A 21,415-nucleotide genomic window follows, 5' to 3' on the forward strand; every position below is an offset into this window, starting at 1 on the left:
GTCTCCATAGTGCCATCGCTCTAAGCACTACTGGCTTCCAAGCTCCTACCACAATAGCCCTGTTAAACCATCCTCAACAGCATCCAACTGCTTTCCTAGGGCAGAGTCCCAAAGTCTTCCACATTCCTCTGAAAAACATCATGGTCTGGCCTGTCACAGCATTAGCTTACTCCCTGGTATAAACTTCTGGCTATTCTTCTATTGCTGTTACAAAACACCGTAACCAAGGCAACTTACAAAAGAAAATGTTTCATTCAGGGCTCATGGTTCCAGAGAGTTAAAGTCAGTGACCATTTTGGTGGGGAATATGGCCGCAGGTAGGCATGCATGGTACTGGAGCAGTAGCTGAGAGCTCACAACTTAGGTCCACAAGAAGGAGACAGAAGGAGCTAACTGGTGGGAATGGTGTGGACTTCTGAAACCGCAAAGCCTGCTTCCAGAGACATACCTCCTCCCATGAGGCCACACCTCCTAATCCTCGCTAAACAGTTCTGTCACCTGGGATCAAGAATTTGAATATATGAGCCTATGGCGGCCATTCTCACTCAAACTACCACAGAGCCTATTACACTCTGTTCTACTCTTCCTAGTGAGTGGGTTTAAGATGGCCACTTGAAATACTGAGATTCCCTACAAACCAGTATATGTCCTGGAGCTGCCTGCACATGTCCTATGAAATAATAAAGCAATTTCACACTCAACATGTCTGTGCAAAAGAAACAAGGAAAAAAGAAATGTAGAGGCAAGAGCCGGGTTTGCAGAGAGTGTGGTTATGTTGTTAGAGTAGGGACTAGTGTTTACCTTACCTAGCTGCCCTGTCTCTGAATTGCTAACTCTGTGCAACTTAATTAACCTCTCTAAACTTTACTTTTATATTTGGTAAATTTCAGTCTGATAGTAGCTATTGTACAGCTCAAATGAGATGATTCAGAAGAAATCTCACAGTAGCGGGCACGTAAATGCTGTTATCCTCCTGCTCAGTTATTGTTATCGGTGTGGTCTTCAGACAGAATCATGGTGCCACCTTTGCAAATGAACCAGCATTGAACATCAGGGGACTTTTATTTGCAGGTGGCCCTGTGCTGGTTTCTTATGCTCTCTGTTTGAGAATGAGTAGACTCACTTTTTTAAAGATTTGTTTTTTTTATGTGTATGAGTGTTTTGCTCATATGTATGCACCACATACATGCCTGGTGCTCATAGAGATCAGAAGAGGGTGTCACATCTCGTGGAACTGGAGTTATAGATGGTTGTAAGTTGCCATATGTGTCCTGGGAGTCGAACCCAGGGCCTTTGAAAGAAGAAGTGCTCTTAACCCCTGAACTGTCTCTCTAGCCCCTCCCTGTAGACTCACATTTTTCCCCCTTGGTTTTTCAAGACAGGGTTTCTCTGTGTAGTTTTGGTGCCTGTCTTGGATCTCTCTCTATAGACCAGGCTGGACTTGAACTCACAGAGATCCGCATGACTCTGCCTCCCAAGTGCTGGGATTAAAGACATACAGCCACTGCCACCCGGCTTAGGTTCACTTTTTAAAAACGTTTCATATTTAGAAATATTTTAACTTCAAAAAGATTATAAAAATAAATTACAGGTTCTATAAAAGTTATAAAAATATAATTTTCCACTTATGGGATAAATATTGTTAGTATGCAAATCCAAGATGTTACAGAGCTTGAAACTCTTTTTAGCACTACCAGGACACTACAGATATAAAATTCTGCTCTTGATCTCATAAGAAAGTTCAAAGTTACAACACGGGTGTGCTTGAAGTACAGAATAAAATCCCCTCAGACCATGTGTATAAGGCATACATGAAATGAAAACCAACTGTTTAGATTAGAGCCCTGTTTCTAAGCTCCTCTTATGGATTTGCAAATAATTGAAACCCAAGACCTTTGAAGTGCAAACACTTCCAATCAATCTCTTACCTTTTGGACAGAGAGATTCAACCTGATGTTTTCCCACATCTGTTGTATTATTTGGAATCTCTCCTTTTTTCTCTACATCTATAGTTCTTTGGAATAGCTAAGAGCATGGACATCACTCTCCTTTCTCCCTAGCATTTCAGTGTTACGTGGTGTGCAAACAGGGATTCTTCTGCAGACGAATTTCTGTCTTCCATGTCAGAAGTGTATGCTGATTAGCCTTTTTTCTGTCCTCAGCCCTCCAGATCCCAGATATAACAGTTGATTTAAAATAGTTCTCTGAGCATTCCTGACCCTTTGATGTGTACTTCAGTCAGTGTCAGGCTTTGTGTTTGGTTGCCGAATCTCTCTGGTCTCTTTATAGTCTTCTTTGCTTTGCCATGTTTCTGAGAATGATAATTCTACGACATTGAAATTGTAGAGAATACAGACCTTTTCTTTTTTGGTGTTTTGAAAGAAGATCTCATGTAGCCCGGGGTGTTCTAGAACTCTTGATAGTTCAGAAGATAACCTTGAGCTTGTAATCATCCTACTCCTACCTCCCAAACCCTGGAATTATAGACATGTGCCACCATAGCTCCTGCTAGGCCTTTTCTTTTGTAGATAGGGTCTGATGTATCCCAAGCCGGCCTCAAACTCACTGTGTAGGCAGATGGTGATCTTGAACTTCAGTCCGTTCTGCCTCCACCTCTGGAGTGTTGGGATTACAGGTGTGCACCACCACGTCCAGTTTATGTAATGCTGAGGATTGAACCTTGTGCATGCTAGGCCAGTCCTCTACCAACTGAGCCACATTCCCAGAACATTCCCTTTCTAGTGGAATGTTCTTCCTTTGGTGTTTGTCTGACATTTCCTCATGATTGCGCTGCTACCTTCTCATTTTGGGTATCGCCTAGGTGCTGTCCTGTGCTCTTCCCAGGCCATCGGGTTGGGGGGCTTGCCCCGTCCTTCTCGTTCCCATTGCTTGTTGTAATTCAGACATTCAGTTGTTACCTAACTCCATTTCATCACTGTATTAGGATTATTTCGTTTCCCCCCTGTGACCGATGAAAAGTCTGTGAAGAGATACTTCCGCTCCCTGTGACTCCTGTTGCGTGACTTCAGGGTGAAGAGGGCACAAGTCTGCTAGACAAAGAAATAGCTTCACTGCATCTCCAGGGCACAATTCCAACACTGTGTCCCTATTCAAAAATACTTCTTCCTGATGCAGGGGGGGAAAGGAGGCTTTTCTGGGTGCCAGGCCATGTGCTTCCTATTTCATATGCCTTATCAACACAGGTTCTTCTTGCCTTACAATGGGTGTCTGTTCCCAATAAACTATTGCTAAGTTAACAGCAACATTAACTTGAAAATGCATTTAAGCTATCTACTCTGGTAATGGGGTCGGAGAACTTTCATTAGCTTGTAGTGAGGCAAAATCCTTTAATGTAATGCCCACTTTATAATAAAACCTGAAGGAATTTATTGAGCACTCTACTGAAAGCATTCAGCCGATTGCGTGGTAGCATGCACCTGTAACATCAGCACTCAGGAGGCAGAGTCGGGAGGGTCAGGAGTTCAATAGTAGCCTTGCTTGAGGCAGGCCCGGGCTGTGTGAAACCCTCTCTCACAAACAAACAAACAAACAAGCAAGCAAACAAACAAACAAACACACACCAAAATGGTGGTGGTTGGATTGGTGCATTTTTACACGAGAGTAAAGCAGAAATTTTCTAAGTCAAACCTTCATGGAGTCAGGACTTCCTCCTTCCATCTCTTCCATCAGTATTCTCTGGGTCCTACTGTGTGTCACCATGGGAACTTGGAAGGCCACAAAGGACCTACCCCTAGCAGTGTATATTCCAGGTGACTATTAGGAAATGCAGGCGTTGGCATTACCCATTCATGAATGCAGGACCCTGAAACTCCAGGTTGAGCGACTGGCTGGGTCGGTTACCATGGTAATGGGTAGGCCCAGCTGTTTCAGCACACTGGATTGCCTCTTTGTATCCAGTCTTCTTACACTCCAAACTTTGGCAAGACCTGATCAGACCTTTCCTTAAAAGCTTGTCTTGGCGGAAGGCAAGAAGCCCAGCACTCTAAGGAGTTCATGAGCGATGCTTCCAGGAAATGGTGAAAGAGTTTGGAAAGGATAGACGAGGATGGATGTGTACTAAATATAGACTGAGCCTGGTGCCTGACTTTGTCATTTGGTGTCCCTGCACAGAGCCAGGTGCTGAAGTCTGTTATCATCCAAGCAGTAGCCGCACATTCTCCTCCAGGGTGAACTAACTCTAGCCAGTGTAGCGGGAGTCTTAACAGTTCTTATTAATAAAATCAAACCTGAGGCCAGGTATTGGGGTGAACACTGGAAGATCAGAGAGACAGAACAGGCCACAGCTAACCTCACCTGGCCAACTTCTCAGCTGGTCCCGTTTCCTCAGACTGGAAGCTTCTGTGTCCTCATATCTGAATGGCTCTCAGCTGAACTGTGCTGCTCAAAACCTAAAAGCTTAACCAGCCAAATGCTTAACCAGCCAAATATGCTTCTAGTTTCTGGTCCTCACGCCTTGTATATCTTTGTTTTCTACCACCACTCCCTGGGATTAAAGGTGTGAGTCACCATGCTTGGCTGTATCCTTGAACACATGGATTTCTGCCTCTGGAATGCGAGGATTAAAGGCGTGTGCTACCACTGCCTATCCTAAGTATCTAGTGGCTTTTCTGTTCTCTGACCCCAGATAAGTTTATTAGGGTACACAATATTTTGGGGAACACAATACCACAAGCCAGGCTAAGGCAGGCCCAGACTACTGTCATACCTTGACACAGAAGTGCACCTGTCTGGCTGTGGATGGTGGTGCATACCTATAATTCTGACACTGAGGCTGGAGGCTTCCAAGTTCAAGGTGAGCCTGGACTACACAGTGAGACCCTGTCTCGAAACCAAACTTAGTTGTCTCTAAGATTGCCAGAGCTTCCAGGGGTCAGGGATTCCTGAACCCGGCTCTGTTCGGCATACAGTGCTCTTGGCTAATTTAGCATGCTGTATGTTTTCCTTTGCATCAGTGAGTAGCCGTGTCTAGCATAAGGCATCCTTGTCTTCCTTCTCAAAACAGCTTTGGGTGTATGACAGGCAGGTCTCTGTGACTTCCAGAAGGAAAGGGTGAACAGCTGGTGTGATGTGAAAAGCAAGTCATGAGATGAAGAAAACGGAAGTTAAATGTGGCTTCTGGAGGCCACTCTCCTGATTCTGAGGTCTCACTTGTTACTCGGTTACATGTCTACATCCCCTTTCACCAGACCATCAGTTTGCCAACATTTGTTGCCCACACATGCTGCGTGTGGCTTCTTTGGCTATGGAGGTCTAGAGTGTGAGGCCTGTGAGGTAGCAGAATTGTTGAGTGAATGAAAGATGGTGTTGATGTTGAAAATATTCCAAGAATACGGTGTGGCTTGCCATCCCGAGTCTGTTTCCTGTGTTCTTTGGGAAAGGAAGGAAAAGGATTTGTGGCCACTTTGGATATGGGCCCGGAGTGAGAGTGGCCTGGGAGGATTGAGTGCAGTGTGTAACGATGCTGAGAGGTGAGGCAAGGCTTGTAGAGGGGTCTGCCTCCACTCAGGCGATCTTCCCTAAACGTCCTTTAGAAGACTGGCCACATGCAATTGGGTAGCGTGGGCGTCCATGCAGTGAGAAAACACCTTGCCTGCTTGTGTAGAAATAGGATTGAAGAGAGGAAGGTTTTGGGGGGAACAGCAGGGAAACCTGGGAGCAGTCACTTAAAGAGTAAGCATGATACCACTTGTTGGCTGTTCTAACAGAGACCCTTAATTGGATAGGGACGTGAATAGCATCTTACTCTAAATGTGTTTTTCTCTTGGGTTCACATAAATTAGGGATATTTTTTAATAGCAGTCCCAACAGAATGGGCATCTTGGATTTATGCTTTTGTGGTGGCATGCATGAAGGTGTTATTACCTATCCCTAAACGTATTTATTAGTGATCATGAGTAAGTCATGCTTGGTTCCTTAGCATTTCTCCTAATCAGTGATTGTCACAGCAAACTGATACTAAACTGGTCATGGGAATGAGGTTTTTCAAGGTTACTTGGGGTGCGGGCATGTGTACTTACTGAAAGCTCCCAATGCGCTTCTGTATATTTTGGAACAACTGGCTTGGACCATTTCTAAAAACCCATAATTAAAACGGAGAAGGGAGCCAGCAGGCATTTGGCAACCCTGCCAAGTAAGATGTCTTCACAGGTACTTGGGAAGGGTCCCTCTGTGGGGATCTCTTATCTCAATCTGTGCTATCCTCCTGGTACTTTTTTTTTTCTTCTACGAATACAGCTGTGTAGTTTTAGAAAATAGAAGTATGGCCTTCTCCACTATTTAACACGTGGATTAATTGAGCATTTGCGATGGTGTGCTTCTGGGGTCAGGGCTCTTGGAAATGAGAAAGATGCAGTCTTTGCCTCCTCTTTCTCACAGTCGGGTGGAACTTACACAATTGTCTCTTCCTTAAGGTGCAGAATGACTTAATGCTACAGAGTAATGGGAGCCAGTATTCTCCAAATGAGGTAAGATTCGCGAAGATTAATGGAAGCCGAGGCGTTCCGTGAAGACAGAACTGAGTTATCTTTCACAGAAATGGATCGTCTATAACACGGGGATGAATGAGTTAATGGAAGGCCTCTGGGGTCTTTCATTAGTTGTCACTCACTGTCACAGATTCGCTTGGCTCCGTGTATAATTAAAAATTAATTTTATGAGAAATAGTTTTTGAAAACTAGGCATGGGGATGTCTTTATAGAAAACGGCAGAAAAAAATCACTCAGATCGATGGCATTGTCGTTACCTGTGATGATGGTTCAGCATGCAGCTTCTGTGTGGGTGAGCCGTCTGCTCAGCGTTAACTGTTTCATCTCTCCGTGTCAGAGAGGCTTCACTGGGTGTGCCCTTTGGGATGCCTGCACATACGCATTTACCTGTGTCAGATGAGAAGTGGGTCACCAGCATTATGTCACTACAAAATATTTTTATAGTGAGCAAGTACAAAATTTGATAAAACAACAAAACAGTAATAGTAACACGATTTACTAGAGTGCCTAAAAACATTCGACTGGCTGCCTCTTAAAGCATTAACAAAAGGATCTTTTTTTTTTTTAAAGCCAAGACTTCATCACAGTGCACCAATAGCAAAATGCAGAGTGGTTTTTATAATAATCCTTGACCATACGAGTACATCTAGTTCTTCATTTTATCCCCATCTGTCTTTCCTTCTCACCCCACAGATGAGAGAGAACTCCCCTTCAATGTCTCCAACTGCAAACGTCACAGCTCCCTTTGGCCTGAAGCCTCGCTCGGGTATGTCAACCTCTGCTGATTCTGACACTAAATGACTCAGATAGTTTCTCTGTGGCCTTTCACATGTCCACCTGAGTAATAGGAACCCTGCCCGTTCTAGTCAGCTGGGGTCCTGGTGTCAGCACAGCTGCAGCTGTGGGAGGTCAGGGGATGGCATTGAGCTGTTTGGTCTGTGCTTCCAGGAATGGGCAACCTGCTTTCTTTTGACTCACAGTGAAGAAAGGTGACGAAGGGCACATGTGAGTAGGGAAGGAACATTCTCTTGAACTTTTTAACCCATGGAAAATAAAAGCTCCCTTTACCCCAAAGGTTCCTGGTGCCCTGATGAGCTAAAGGGCAACCTGAAGGCAGAGTCCTACCCAAGATGCCCCTAGTTGCTTTCTGAGCATGGTAAGGTCTCTCTGCATTGACTCACAGGAGAGGGTGAGCATCTTAAGGCTTATATGAGTGGTTAGGAGTCAGGGGAAGAAATTCTTCTAGGAAAGCATCTAACTCTTTGATTTACTTGATTTTAATTTATGTTACTATATTAACAAAAACGGTTATAGCAATGTGCAAAGTCACCCTTAATTTTTAAAAGAGGACTCTAGATAGAAAAATCTATTTCCTTTTTTATATATATTTCTAGCTTTGGTGCTCTGCCTTCTTTTAGGACCTCCTTTGTTTTACATTTTTTGTTTCTTTGGTGCTTACCGTACTTACCACTAATGCTGTTAAGTGGATTCTAATAAAGGGCCTAGACACATGTATATAAGCACACCTGATAGAGGACTAGATAGTTTAGGGGAGAAAGCAATACGACAACAGTATGATTACCAGTTTCTGGCTTGAAATAAAGGTAGCTATGGGAAAGGGAAAGAAGATGCATTTATAAGGAAAGTGTTTTGTTCTTGGAGCATCTTGATTGGTGGGCAGTATGTGGTCAGGTGTGAGGTTTCCTGGCCATTAGAATATTGAAAGAAAAAAAAAAACAGTAGGAAAATGCCTCTAGAGTGATCAGAGTCCCTAGGTTTTTTGTTTTGGTTTTTCAGTCCTGGAAATTGAACGCAGGCCCTTGCACCTGCAAGGCAAGTGTTCTGTCACTGAGCTACATCTCCAGCCCTAGAGAGTATGTTACAGAAAGGAAAAGCCTAGATGAAATAGTATAAAACTCAAATGACTGGCCTCCTCAGGGGTGAAACTAGGCATGTATAGCTACATCTGGGCCATGCCTTGATCTCCACAATCCCAGCTCTGTTCTGGGAGAAATGAAGGTAACTTCTGTGACCCTCCTCTGCCTCGTGTGGGGCTACAGATGCTTTCAAGCCTTCTGGACAGTTCTGCAAAATTAAAAAAAATATTTCTTAGTTGAAATTAAAAGTTGGATGAGTGTTCAAAGACTAATAGTCTTTTGAATGTTGAACACTGTAACCTAGTTGTAAAATGGGTTCAGTGACTTTGAATGCATTTATAGAGACTTGGTAAGCTTACCCAGTCAGAGAGTGCCTTCTCCCTGCAGTGTGCACCCTTCAAGTTCTGTGAGGAGATGAAAAGTAGAGTGTTATTTTCAGCTGGAGAAAACAAATGCTATTTTCTCCCCAAGTTTCCAATTGCAGATTCCTTAACTACCCAGTGAAATTACTCTCTGGGTATGGAGCACAAAAATAAGATGTGTTATCATTTTATAAATAGCTAACTCAGAAGTTCTTGAGAGGTTTCCTTTTTTTTTTTCTTCCATTAGCTAGTTGGGTTTTTTTTTTTTTATGTTGACGACTGAGTATTCAAAAATGTTTTACTGAGCAATATTGACAAGTGGGTTTTAAGGTATTTCAAGGGTTCAAGGAAGAGTTGGTGAGGTTCAGTTCTTAATTAAACACACTATGATATCTTATGGGAGTGTCTTTAAAAACTACTGTCTCGGTTTTTAAAGAGCATTAAAATATACAGCACTTTTATGATCCTTTTGTTTTTAAATAGCAGATACATTTATCCATGTTGAGCTTTGTCTAGTGGGACCCGCAGCTCTGGGTGGATTTCACAGTTGCCTCTGCTGGTTAGTTGATTAAAGGGTCTGCAAAGGGTGTCTGCTAGGCCTCTCACTTTCAACTGCATAAATGAGTTCTCTCCTCTGCTGCTGTGACCCACGAGTCCTCCAGGCTGCAGGCTTGCAGGGCTGTTAAAGATTAAGGATATTAACTGCATGCAAAGTATGTGACCGATGAGCACTAACACTCAGTTTCTATCGTTCTTTTCATTCCATACGCCATCTCTCATTCTCCTCCCATATTGTACGTTTGAATTTAAATCCCGTGTCATGAAATCCACTCCATTTCCATGCGAACCTTATGCCACGTGTGAAATCCTGCGGCCCCTTTGGTTTCCCCTGGTCCCTGTGCAACTATACGCCTGGCTCTCTCGCTCTCCTGCAGACCCAGCCCTCATTCTTCCTATCTCCTTCAACAAACTTACGCAGGCACAAACATGGGACAGCCCTAGCTACAGTGTTCCCTCTGAAGGAGACAGTGACAATGGTAGGTGCTTTGTCTCTTCTTCCATGCTTTTGTGAATAAGCCGGGGACTGGGCCGCACATTGCTTCGTCTGTGGCTAGAGACAGTAGATGTGGACCTGCATGCTCCATGCTTAGGAAGCCTCGAAGGCAAAGTCCGGACAAGTGCATGTGAACTGTTGCCCAACAGTGGATGGCCTGACACTTGACATCCCTGAGGATGCTGAGTCTGGGGAGGATTTTACAGTACTCTCTTCTCTGCCTATTTTGTTTGGGGTTTGGTTTGGTTTGTCTGCTCATCTGCAGACATTTGAGCTCACACATTCTGGTTTAGAATGTGGGTGTAGTGATACACTCCTATAATCCCAGCATAGGGGAGGCTGAGGCAGGAGGTTAGTGAGTTTGAGACTACCTGAGGCTGTATAGTGGAGCCCTGCCTCAAAAAATAAGGTTGATCTTTTATTATCTATGTTTATCACATGGCGTTTTTAAGGAGATTTGAAGGTACCAAGGCTAATCCTAGAGTTTTGCACTGAAAATAATGTTGACATTGAGAAGTTTCTAAAAATGGAGAGAAATTACCTTTCCCTTTTTATTTTTCCAAAGGGTTTTGTTTGTTTGTTTGCTTTTTTTTGTTCTTTTTGTTTTGTTTTGTTTTGTTTTTGTTTTTCGAGACAGGGTTTCTCTGTGTAGTTTTGGTGCCTTTCCTGGATCTCACTCTGTAGTCCAGGCTGGCCTCGAACTCACAGAGATCCGCCTGGCTCTGCCTCCTGAGTGGCTGGGATTAAAGGTGTGCACCACCGCTGCCCGGCTTTTTCAAAGTTTTTATACATCTTGACTTTTATACTTTTTTTGTCGTGAATTCACTCACATTAGAGGATGCTGAGTTAGTCTGAAAATAATGTATTAATTTTTAAAAATTGGGGACACCCAGGGAGTCTTAATATGGATATCCTACTTTTGTCTCAATTAGATAGTTCAGCCAGTTCAAGATAAAAATAAAATTATTTAGAACTATATACTACATATATCCAAATCACTGTTCTGGTTTAACCCGAGTTGTAAACATTTTACCTCAAACTACAAAATGATAGAAGAAATATTACATGAAACAGAGAATTGAGATGTGAGGCAATAACCATTATGCACACATAGCAGTATGTATGTTTTCGGATGTTAAATGTGCTCTCTATAATATCTATAACTACTTGCTGTGATCTCTGCTTAAAATTCAGCCAGATTTTCTACTTGTTAAAGAATAATGCATATTCTGATAAACTGATTCTACAAGAAATATTAGTATTTCCTAGTTGTCTAAATCAGTGGTTCTTGACCTTCCTAATGCTGTGGCCCTTTAATACTGTTCCTTATGTTGTGGTGACCCCCAACCATAAAATTATTTCATTGCTACTTCATAACTGAAATTTTGCTGCTGTTATGTATTATAATGTAAGTATCTGATTTTTCTGATGGTCTTAGGCAACCCCATGAAAGGGTTGTTCACTCCCAAAGGGGTCGAGACCCACAGGTTAAGAACTGGTGGTCTAACATTTTTTTTTCACTGAAAATAAACATAATTTAAAAAAATCATGAAACAATATCCCCTTCTTACATCATCCTGCTTTAAATTCTGGAAGCTGGGGATGATTTGGTGGAAACTTTCTTGATAAGCTGTTCTTTTATTTAAAAATAGATGACCAGTTATGAAGAGGAGTTTCTGCTTTTCCCAAAACCTGGTTGTTATTTACAGGAAATAAGCCTAGTATGAAAGATTAATGTGTGAGTTGGTATTTCCTTGGGAATGATGTCTGAAACCAGAGGAGTTTTTTTTTTTTTTTTAAACTTGGGAAAGATTTAGAAATTTTAAACAGCAGAATTTCTCTGCTGGTGTGTGAACCGACCAATCTCAGACCGCCCAGGTGCTGTGTGGATGTCGCTGTGAGATAGGGACCAGGGAGCCCTCTATTCCCAGCTCTCGACTGTCTCCTGTCAGCAAATCTACACTCACTGTACCAGTGAGGACCTGATGTGCAAGGCTCTAGGCCAGGCCACCTTTTTATTGAAAGTTCTGAGATGTCGACAGCCAGTAATCACTGTGAGCATCTAAAAAATAAAACAAGCCTTGCATTTATTACATGACCTTTCTTTCCTGTGTATAACAGTTCCAGGGATTTACCACATAGTGCCACAGCAGTATTCAAAGGATTGTTTCCAATATTCCTCTGGATTGGGCAATCGTGTCAGATGTCTTTGGTGGTTTTCGTTTTTTCTTCATTTGATTTGTCCGAAGTGTGACACACATCTTCATCCCCTGTGTGTTAGACTCGGCCTTGCGACTGCAGCATGCTTTCTGTCTCGGTTGCAGAGGCCATGCAGGAGAAGAGCTGAGGATCATGGCGCACATGCTTTCCACGTTGTTTGTTCTCGGTGCTTCCATAGAGCCAGACCCTTCCACGCTAGGCCTTCTTGGCGTGTCCAGAAATGCTGATGTGCACATTAGTTGTTTCCTCGGCTTCTTCGTTCTCTGACACAAATGATAGCGTAGACCACCATAACGTAACTTTTAGTTATTAGCTTCACACACTTGGAATAGTCGTTTCTTTGTTTATCGCCTCATTTTGCACACAAAAACTTCTCCTTTCATTTAAACCCCTTCCAACATTCTGTTCCAAATTGAACTCATTTTAAATTCACTATTTTCTTTGTAACATATTCGTCAAAGAGATTTTTTTTTCTTTTATGGCAAACAGGCTTGACCAACCTTGGGCATTTGGAGATTCACAGTTTCTAAAATCAGTCCCCGACAGGGACAGATGGCATGGAAGTCCATCTGTGACTCTGCCTGCCTCTGCCACAGGCTGGGGTGACTCCCCTTCCCTCTGCTCATTTATGAGAACTCACCCTCTTCTCCTGACCTAGCTCTTCTTTTGTGGCTTAGTCTTCCCTTTACCCATTTACTCGGAAGTCAAAAACCCATCCTGGCCTCTTTTGAGGTGTCTCTGCCTTTTCACTTGTGGTGAATTCATAGGTACTAATTTAGACTTATTTAAAATTGATCTTTGTATAAGAGTAAGTGAATGGACATCCATCTCCAACCGGTTTACAGACATCTTTGTTTCTTTTTTGATGACAGTGTAGCACTAAGGTCTTATTCACCCTGTTACAAAAACAGGGAAGCTGAGGGTGTGGGAAGTTCTTCAGTGGCTTTCCACTCCAGCTTCAAATTAGAATGCCTGGTCCTTGGGTTCAGAGACGTTGGGTGAGCACTGGTGTTGAGTCAAAGCATTTGCTTGTTTGTTTACCTTTTTATGTGGTACATGGTAGACATAGGAATGACAATATCTGAGTTAAGTAAACTGCCCAAGATAACAGAGAGGAAATTTCAGCATTTGAAGGTCAGTAAATACACCTAATTTACTTGGAGCACCAGGAGGAAATGAATGAATGAATTTGTTTGGCTTATTTCTGGCTCCCAAGAGCCCACTGGAATCTAAAACTCATAAGTGTTCAAAGTCATTGTATGTCTGCCCTTGAATTTAAACATATAAAAAGCTACACTAGTTCACATTCTTAACTTCCAAGAAAGAGGAGGCTAAATTTCAAAGCCCCATGCTTTCACAGAGAAGAAATTTCCTTTAATTCTATTTAGTTTAGGTAATAGGGGTATGTTAGTAAACTAATCATTTTTGTGCAAAATGCATGATTTTTTAATTATTAATGAAGTGGTAAAGCCAACACCTGCTTTAGAACTGTGAGCGTCCTTTCCTTAACTGAAAGGTAACAGCTGGAGGAAGGGTTTTGTGTGCGCCTGTTAAGTGCCTCCCTGTGCTAAGCACGCCTCTAACACACATGCAGCTCCGAAAAAGATGGACACAGTGTCTGCTGCTGTGGAACTTTTGTTTTAGAGGTTAATGTGTTCAGACCTGGAAAGTAATTTGGAATTTTTCTGTGAGAGGAGAAATCGAGAAACTAGTCATCAGGGCAGTATAGTTTCTGCAAAGATAATCTTCAGATGCTTGCATCCTTCCCAAGAGATTGGAAATAGTTGTTTGCTCTACTCATCAAAGACCTGTCTCAGCACCCTCCTTTGTGGGATACAGCAGAGCATGCCATTGGGCTCTTGCAGAGCTGTGCATGTTATGCAGCAATACAGAGTGATGAGTGCCAGAGATGTACAGATAAACACCTTTGATGTTCATGGGAAGTAGATATTATGGGGTAAAGGTGCAGAGGCCGTAGACTGAAACATAGAAAGGATGGGAAGATCAGTGGAATCCTCCATATACAGATATCACCATCTTCTACAGGCCTGCGTTTAGAAATTTGATCCTATTACATGGACTATACCCAGCAAGTCTTATGGCCTGTTGTAACTGTTAACCATTTGCTCCCTGATAATTAAACAACAAAGAGCTCGTTTTTCTCTGTATCTCAATCATCTGCCCCTCTCTTCCTGAGCACAAGTGTGTAAATGTGTGTATGTGCACACTCGCTTACAGAGCTCACTTTCCCTTCTTTTTAATTTATAGTTAAACCGGATGACATTGAAAAGCAGATGCTAACAATTTGAGTATTATTATATATCTTCAAGTTAAACTTTCAGTCCCCTGAATTGAGTAGGGAGCTCTTGAAATGCTGTAATAGGGAATTAAGACAAGACAGGATATTTCTTACATAGGGCAGTTTCCTGAAGACTAGCTTCAGAAAGAAATAAGCTGGCAGGTTCATTAGCTGAAAGGGTTTCTTTAAAATTCTTAAATAGTCCACAGTAGTTATAACTAACCGTATAATTTTAGTGTATATACTACATAAATTCATTTCCAACAATTGTATGTACATTTGCAATATTTGTTTAAAACTGAAAACTACAGTTGAAATACTTTTTTTTTTTTTTTGACTGCTTGCAGTTCACAGAACAAACACCCCAGTGTGCGGGTTTTGTTTTTCAGAGGCACAGGGAATTTAGAATAAACAGGCATGTCAGGAAATTAAAACCCAGACTTCCTTGCATTCCCCTGCTATCCCTCACGGGGTTCTGCTAACACAGACAGATGCTAGGATCGTGTGCAGTTAAGCCAGAGTTCACAGTTCATTCAACTTCCTCATATCTTCAGATTCAGAATGGAATCGTCCAATAAAAACATATTGAAAATATCAAGCAGGTCGTATTAGATAAGATTTCTCCAGGAACAAATGTAAGAGGGAAATGACCTCCAAAGCAAACAGTAGGCGTATTGGAGTGGGGTCGAGGCGCCCCTTGGTGACGCGTGGGTGCATTACCAAGCTCTGTCCACATTCCTTGACTTTTTTGGTAAATTCGGTTAACATCTTTGGGAGACGAGGCCGCTGTTGGTTTTACCCTGTATTTCTCTTCCCAATGTTGTACCCCCGTTGCTTCTCATTGGTCATCTTGCCCTCACCTTCTTTTTAACTCTTTTGCCCAGCAACTGGATCACATTAGCCTCCTTTTGCTAGCGTTGGCTTTCCTTCTTTCTTTCTTTGAACCGGTCTTACTCCAGAGACTCCTGTGATGCACTTTTTTTTTTTTTTTTTTTTTTAAACCAGTGATGTCTTGCTTCGCTTCCATCCTAAGTCCAGGTACAGACTCGTTTCTGCAGTTCTGGAAAGCCTTGTGTGCCCTTAGGTCAGCCTTGTTCTCCAAGAACCGAGGCAGAGATTGTGTCTGTCACTCTTCTCATCTTCCCAAGCATCTTGGTGCTGGTTCTGGCATCCTTGAACTCGGGTAGAAAGGAAACTAGAGGATTAAGATGGATACAGTCTCACAGCACTCAATATTTAAGTACACGAAGTACACACAGTTTTTTTTCTCTAAGTGTTATATTTGCAAGCCATATTTAATTTTTAAAGTGTGATAGACTGAGATCATTCCTGAAGCAACCTTGTAGGAAATGGCAGAATGAAAGTTGCACGCTCCTTGTATTCAGCGCTGTTTAAGTGACAGTGGCTGGAACTATTATTGCTGTTGTGGTGTCCCTCCCACTTGCTAGGTGGTGGCGATTTCTGACGTGGGAATTCTCTGCACAAACTCTCCTGAATGACAGCACCGCTCCCGCTCCCAGCCAGATCTTAAAAGTCCACACAGAGAGAACCAGACCACTCGCTTCCAGCAGCAGGAGCAGCAGCAGCGTTATGTCTTGAGGCTAAAAAAATCTCTAGCAAGAAAAACTTACAGTCAGCACCCCCTCCTCCCCCCTGAGACAGGGCCTCCCTGTCCAGCTCTGGCTGGCATATGACTCACTATGTGGATCACGCTGGTCATTAACTCACAGAAATCCATCTGCCTCTGCCTTCCAAGTGCTGGGATAAAAGGCATGTGCCACCATGTCCGGCTACTAAAATCATTCTTTATGTGTAGAATATTTTTAGAAGGCTGCAAATCCACTTTTACTTACTTACTTTTCATTAGCGTTCATCTGTGAGGGGTGCAGCATCACACAGATCTGGTATCCAATGGCCTTTGCAAATAGGATGCTTTGGAATTTGGCACGAATCACATAACTCTTCCCATGGGCCAGAGTTATCTTTCTCCAGATTATTCTGGTTTTGTTGAGTTTGCCTCCAGGAGTCACTAGGTTTTTTTTTTTTTTTCCTCTGTTCACCTAAGTGTCTCTCTTGCCTAAGGAGAATTCAGTTTCATCTCTGGCATACACATCTTCAACTTCAAGAAGAGCTGTGCTCTCATTGGTTACTGAGACCTCCTTATAGCCAGCAAAAATGGCCTTGCAAACACAGCCTTCCTAATATACTTGGTTTTTAGAATACTGTTCCAAGCATTCCTCCACAGGTGCAAAGACAGTGGAAAGCCATATGGAGAAAGTATTTTAATTTTCCCAACTGTTGTTATCACCTAGATGTTTAGTGCATATGAGTTTTGTGAGTTTTTTTCCCCCATCGTCTATTTGTTCTGTTCTGTTCTGTTCTACACAGTGCTGGGGGCTGAACCCAGGACTTCATATATACTGGGCAAATGCTTCACTACTGAGCTACACATTCAGCCCAGGAGAGTGTATATTTTCTTTTTTTTTTTTTTAACTTAAAAGATTTATTTATTTTTATTTTATGCATATGGATATTTTGCCATACATGTATGTCTTTTTGCCATGTACATCCATGGTGCCCTCAGAGGCCAGAAGAGGGCTTCAGATCCTCTGGAACTGGAGTTAGAGATAATTGTGAGCCACCGTGTGGGTGCTGGAATTGAACTTGGGTCCTCTGGAAGAGCAGACAGCTGAGCTGACTTTCTAGCCCCAAGAGTATGTATTTTCTGAACTACTCCAGAGGAGGCATGTTTTCAGCCACTGCTGTGGTAGGAAGCCTGAGGCCTCCGAGCCAGCGGTGATAAAGCCACCTGCAGTCCGGCCAGCCTTTCTGACAACAATCCGAGCTCATCTGTAGAGAGCTGGCTCTTTGAACACCTGGCTGATGGGGCAGAAAGCAGGATTTTTCCATTCCATTCTCAAATAGATAGTCCCACGTGTTATCACTTAGTTTGGGATAGAGGCTTATTCAATGTGAAGCCAATAAGAACAGCTTCCTGCGCCTATTTCTAACATGTAAAACAATTCTAGTATCTTCGTATTTGATCTAAATTACTTAGATTGAAAGAAAGATAAGCGTACAGTTAAAAAGTCGATTAGAACAGAAGAAACAGTGGAAAGGAGAGGGAAGTGGGTGATGGCATGCTCTTATCTTCACCCCTCTGAGACCCGCCCCTCAATCCAGTCCATCCAGTTCCTTCAGTCACCACGAAAACAGCTTGGCAGTCCACACATCCTAGACTAACTCAAGAGATAATTTCCCTTTGAATATTCACATCAAACTTTTGCTGTGAACCTGGACTCCCCTTGCGCCTGTGAAAGATAAATAATTTGGGATAAATAAATTATTTAACTGAACAAGGACTAGCCCTGTGTAGCAATATGGATTGATTTTCCCCCCTCCATTTCTATTACAGTGTTTCTAAGACCTCAGAGAAATTTGGAGTCGATAGACCCGCAGTTCACGATTCGGAGGAAAATGGAGCAGATGAGGGAAGAGAAGGAGCTGGTGGAGCAGCTCCGCGAGGTACTGGGGGTGGCGGGGGACAGAGTGTGATGTTCGGAACCGAAGCAGCACTCTGTGTGTGGAAAAAGCCATCCTGCAGTGCTGCACACAGTCCCAGTTTCAGATCCATCTAGATGGGTCCCTGAGAGACTCTTTGTTAGTGAGTGAGTCACTTAACTCTGACTTTCAGTTTCTGCTAATGAAGACTCATCACTGGGTTCTGCTACACTATAAAAGAATACCTGTCATGTATTTGCTTAATAGAAGTATGTCATTAGTTTAAAGATATTTATATAGTATTCTGAACTTTGTATTACAAACCAGTCAGAGCTTTTAAGTCCACCTTGTAATAAGCAAACCATTTGAATTGCTATGGAAGGTGAAGTCTGGCCTTCAAGATGCCATCCAAGACTTTGAGCTCAGTAAAGGTGGGGATTGGGGCTGTGTGTTCACTGCACTGTTGTGGAACCTCATGGGCACTCTGAAGGTCTTTGTGTCTATGTAGGAAAATGACACAATTGTATAAGAAACTAACAGTCCCATCGCCAAGAAGAGGCTGGTGTCAGCTGCAAAAGGCAGCTTGTAAGTAACTCACATTCAAAGAGAAGTGTCATGGTTAGGGCCACAGAGGGTAAGAAAGCTCCTGAGGGGCCACAGATTTTATGTTGAAGCCTCTCCTTCCTCTAACAAATTTTTTTGGCCACTGTATTAATCAGGGCCTTCTAAAGGGAAAGAACTGTTAGAATAAATGAATATATATATACATACACACATATATGTAAATATGTGCATATATATGTATGTATATATATTTTATTTTAATTATATGTAATTTTAAATAATCTCTTAAATATATATGTATATATATTTAGGGGATTTATCTGATTGACTTGTAAGTAATCACAGTAATCATTGTCTCACACTGGAGAGGCCGAGAATCCAGTAATTGCTCAGTCCTTGAGACTGGATATCTCAGCGGACTGAATTGGAACTGAAAGCCTAGAGACTCTTGGGTGCTACTGGTCTTCAGTATATGTTGGACTCTAAAAGCAAAGCTTCCTTCTTCCACATTCGTTTATCCCAGCTGCCACCAGAACATGTCACCCCCATATAGGTGGGTCCTTCTGCTTCAGATAATCTGACCAAGAAAACCCCTCACAGCTGGGCTCAACAGCTTGTGTTTTGCTTGAGTCCAGATGCAGACAAGCTGACGACCAAGATTTGCCATCACAACCACGACTCCATGCCAAGCAGCATTTAGGTGATGGATATGATGCTTATATAGTCTATTGAGAAGAGATAGTCAAAAGAAGGAAACAGAAATACACAATTTCAGAAAACAGTGAATTTTAGCAAAGGAGCAACAAACGTTCTCAATAAAAATGAAAGTAAGCGGTCAGCTGCCATCTTTATTACTGCAGGTGATGCTTTATCAGTGGTGTAGGGGCCTGTTAGGAGCAACAAATGGCGGGAGGCCTCCTACCAACACTTTAAGTCATACTGACGGGCTCAACAAGCACAGGGAAGTTGGACTTAATGGCCTGGCATATACGAACGAACATGAACTTGAAAGGCAGACTTCGGGATTTGTGAGAGGATGGTTGAAAAAATAATACTCAAGTTTAACCTTAAACTTGAGTAATTTAAAAATGAGAATTAGAGACAAAGATTACCTTACAAAACTAGGTGTCTAGGAACTAGGGAGGTGGCTTAGTTGGTAAAAAATGTCAGCTATACAGGCGTGAGGACATACGTACAACCCCAAGAACCCACGTCAAAACTGGATGTGAAGCCGGGCGGTGGTGGCGCACGCCTTTAATCCCAGCACTTGGGAGGCAGGGCCAGGCGGATCTCTGTGAGTTGGAGGCCAGCCTGGGCTATCAAGTGAGTTCCAGGAAAGACGCAAAGCTACACAGAGAAACCCTGTCTCCAAAAACCAAAAAAAAAAAAAAACAAACAAAAAAAACACCAAAAAACTGGGTGTGGTGATGAGCGCTTGTAATCCCAGTGTCTAATTTTGCTAATGCCGTGATTAAATACCATGACCAAGGCAACTTATAAAAGAAAACATTTAATTTGGGGACTTACCGTTCCAGAGGGATGGAATCCATGCCCATCATGGCAGGGAGCATGGGGGCGGGCAGGCATGGCGCTGAGCAGCGCTGGGAGCTCTCATCTCGATCCACAGGCAGGAAGCAGAGAGAGCATACTGGGAATGGCCTGGGCTCTTGAAACGTCCAAGTCCTCCCCCAGTGACACAGCTCCTCCAACAGGCCGCACCTCCTGAAACCGTTCCAAACAGTTCCACCAACTGGGGACCAAGTATTCAGACATGTGACCTATGGGGTTCATTCTCATTCAAACGCCCCTGAACCAGCTTTGGGAAGGCAGGGACAGGTGGATCCTAGGTTAATTGGTGAGATCCAGGTAAAAGTAAGCATTCCTGTCTTCAAAAATAAGGCAGAGAGGGAGGTAGACCCCTGAAACTGACTTCTGATCTTCTTATGCACATGTGCGTGCACATCCACACATACCCATACACAACACAGACACACACACACACACACAAACACACACTCACACCATACACACACACACAGTCTGCACACACCACACACACACACACACACACACACACACACACACACACACACACACGTAAGTGATGTCTCCACACAGATCTGTTCTGAATGTCCAGTTCGTGAGCTCTTTGCAGTTTTCACTCATTGCAAATCACTCAGTTAGCTGTCCCTTCATAGCTATTGCTCACTTCAGAAGAGCTTCTGCTTCAGCAGCAGCTTTAGCTCGGGGTTTAAAGTTGAGCTCAGTACTTCCTGCTAGAGAATAGACTAGTCACACCCTTCCCAGGCCTCCCAGTATGCTCACCTGCAACATACTAAGTACCCTGAAGGGCCAGGTGAAGAAGGCAGGTTGGTGATGGCCTTGGAACTTGAAGACTATCATGGTCATGAGCTGCATGGGTTTTCTTCTTACCTCATGTTTCCCTGGAGCCAGAGACACTAATGCTCACATAGCGAAGGCTTGTGTCCTCTACCCGGACAACTAGGGAATGAGTGGTCGAGCAAGACAGAGAACTTTTAGGGGTTCTACTCTAGCCGGACACCAGAGAAAAGGAGCTAGTCCCTTGTGCCCTGTTAGCAAAGGCTGAGTCAGAGGCCGTTCTGTGGGAGTGGTGTCAGAGAAACCAAGGTGGAAGCCAGAAGTTACCCTCTCTAGTAAAGAGCCTGTCTGCTCCCACAGAGCCAGGGGAGGCCTGTGGGGAGCCTGGATCCTTCCTCTGGTGCCTAGCCAGAGGAAGGCCACTACTATCATGCCCCTTTTCTGAGGCCAAGTGGAAAACTTGGTGGGAGTCTTTCTTTTTGTACCAGACCAGTAACCCTAAACACAGCTACCTAAAACAGAGTTCTAAGGGAATCTGAGACTCATGACACAGTGCAAAAAGTGCCTGGATTTCAATCAAAAAATCACTCCTCAAATCAAGGATTGGGAGGATCATAAACCACGTGAGAAAACAGCCCACAGATGTCAGCTCTGATCTGGCAAGGATGTTAAAATGACCTGACAAAAGGTGG

At 43.1% G+C, this 21,415-nt stretch overlaps 1 protein-coding gene and 1 pseudogene across 5 annotated transcripts in view; one reads left to right on the forward strand and one right to left on the reverse strand.

The window, feature by feature from the left end:
• The window catches only part of Lrch1 (leucine rich repeats and calponin homology domain containing 1), a 200,575-nt gene that overhangs the window by 151,419 nt on the left and 27,741 nt on the right, over positions 1–21,415 (forward strand). For 3 of the 5 annotated variants that reach the window (XM_028878101.2, XM_028878107.2, XM_028878090.2), the window contains 4 exons: positions 6,432–6,485; positions 7,200–7,272; positions 9,681–9,782; positions 17,734–17,843. In XM_028878101.2, the coding sequence (XP_028733934.1) occupies positions 6,432–6,485; positions 7,200–7,272; positions 9,681–9,782; positions 17,734–17,843 (339 nt within the window). The remainder of the gene's footprint in view (positions 1–6,431; positions 6,486–7,199; positions 7,273–9,680; positions 9,783–17,733; positions 17,844–21,415) is intronic. The other 2 variants (XM_037208390.1, XM_028878110.2) reach the window with 1 other exon arrangement.
• LOC114699138 lies at positions 15,891–16,891 on the reverse strand (annotated as a pseudogene).

This window comes from Peromyscus leucopus, chromosome 9 (assembly GCF_004664715.2).
Source record: "Peromyscus leucopus breed LL Stock chromosome 9, UCI_PerLeu_2.1, whole genome shotgun sequence".
Classification (NCBI taxonomy): domain Eukaryota; kingdom Metazoa; phylum Chordata; class Mammalia; order Rodentia; family Cricetidae; genus Peromyscus; species Peromyscus leucopus.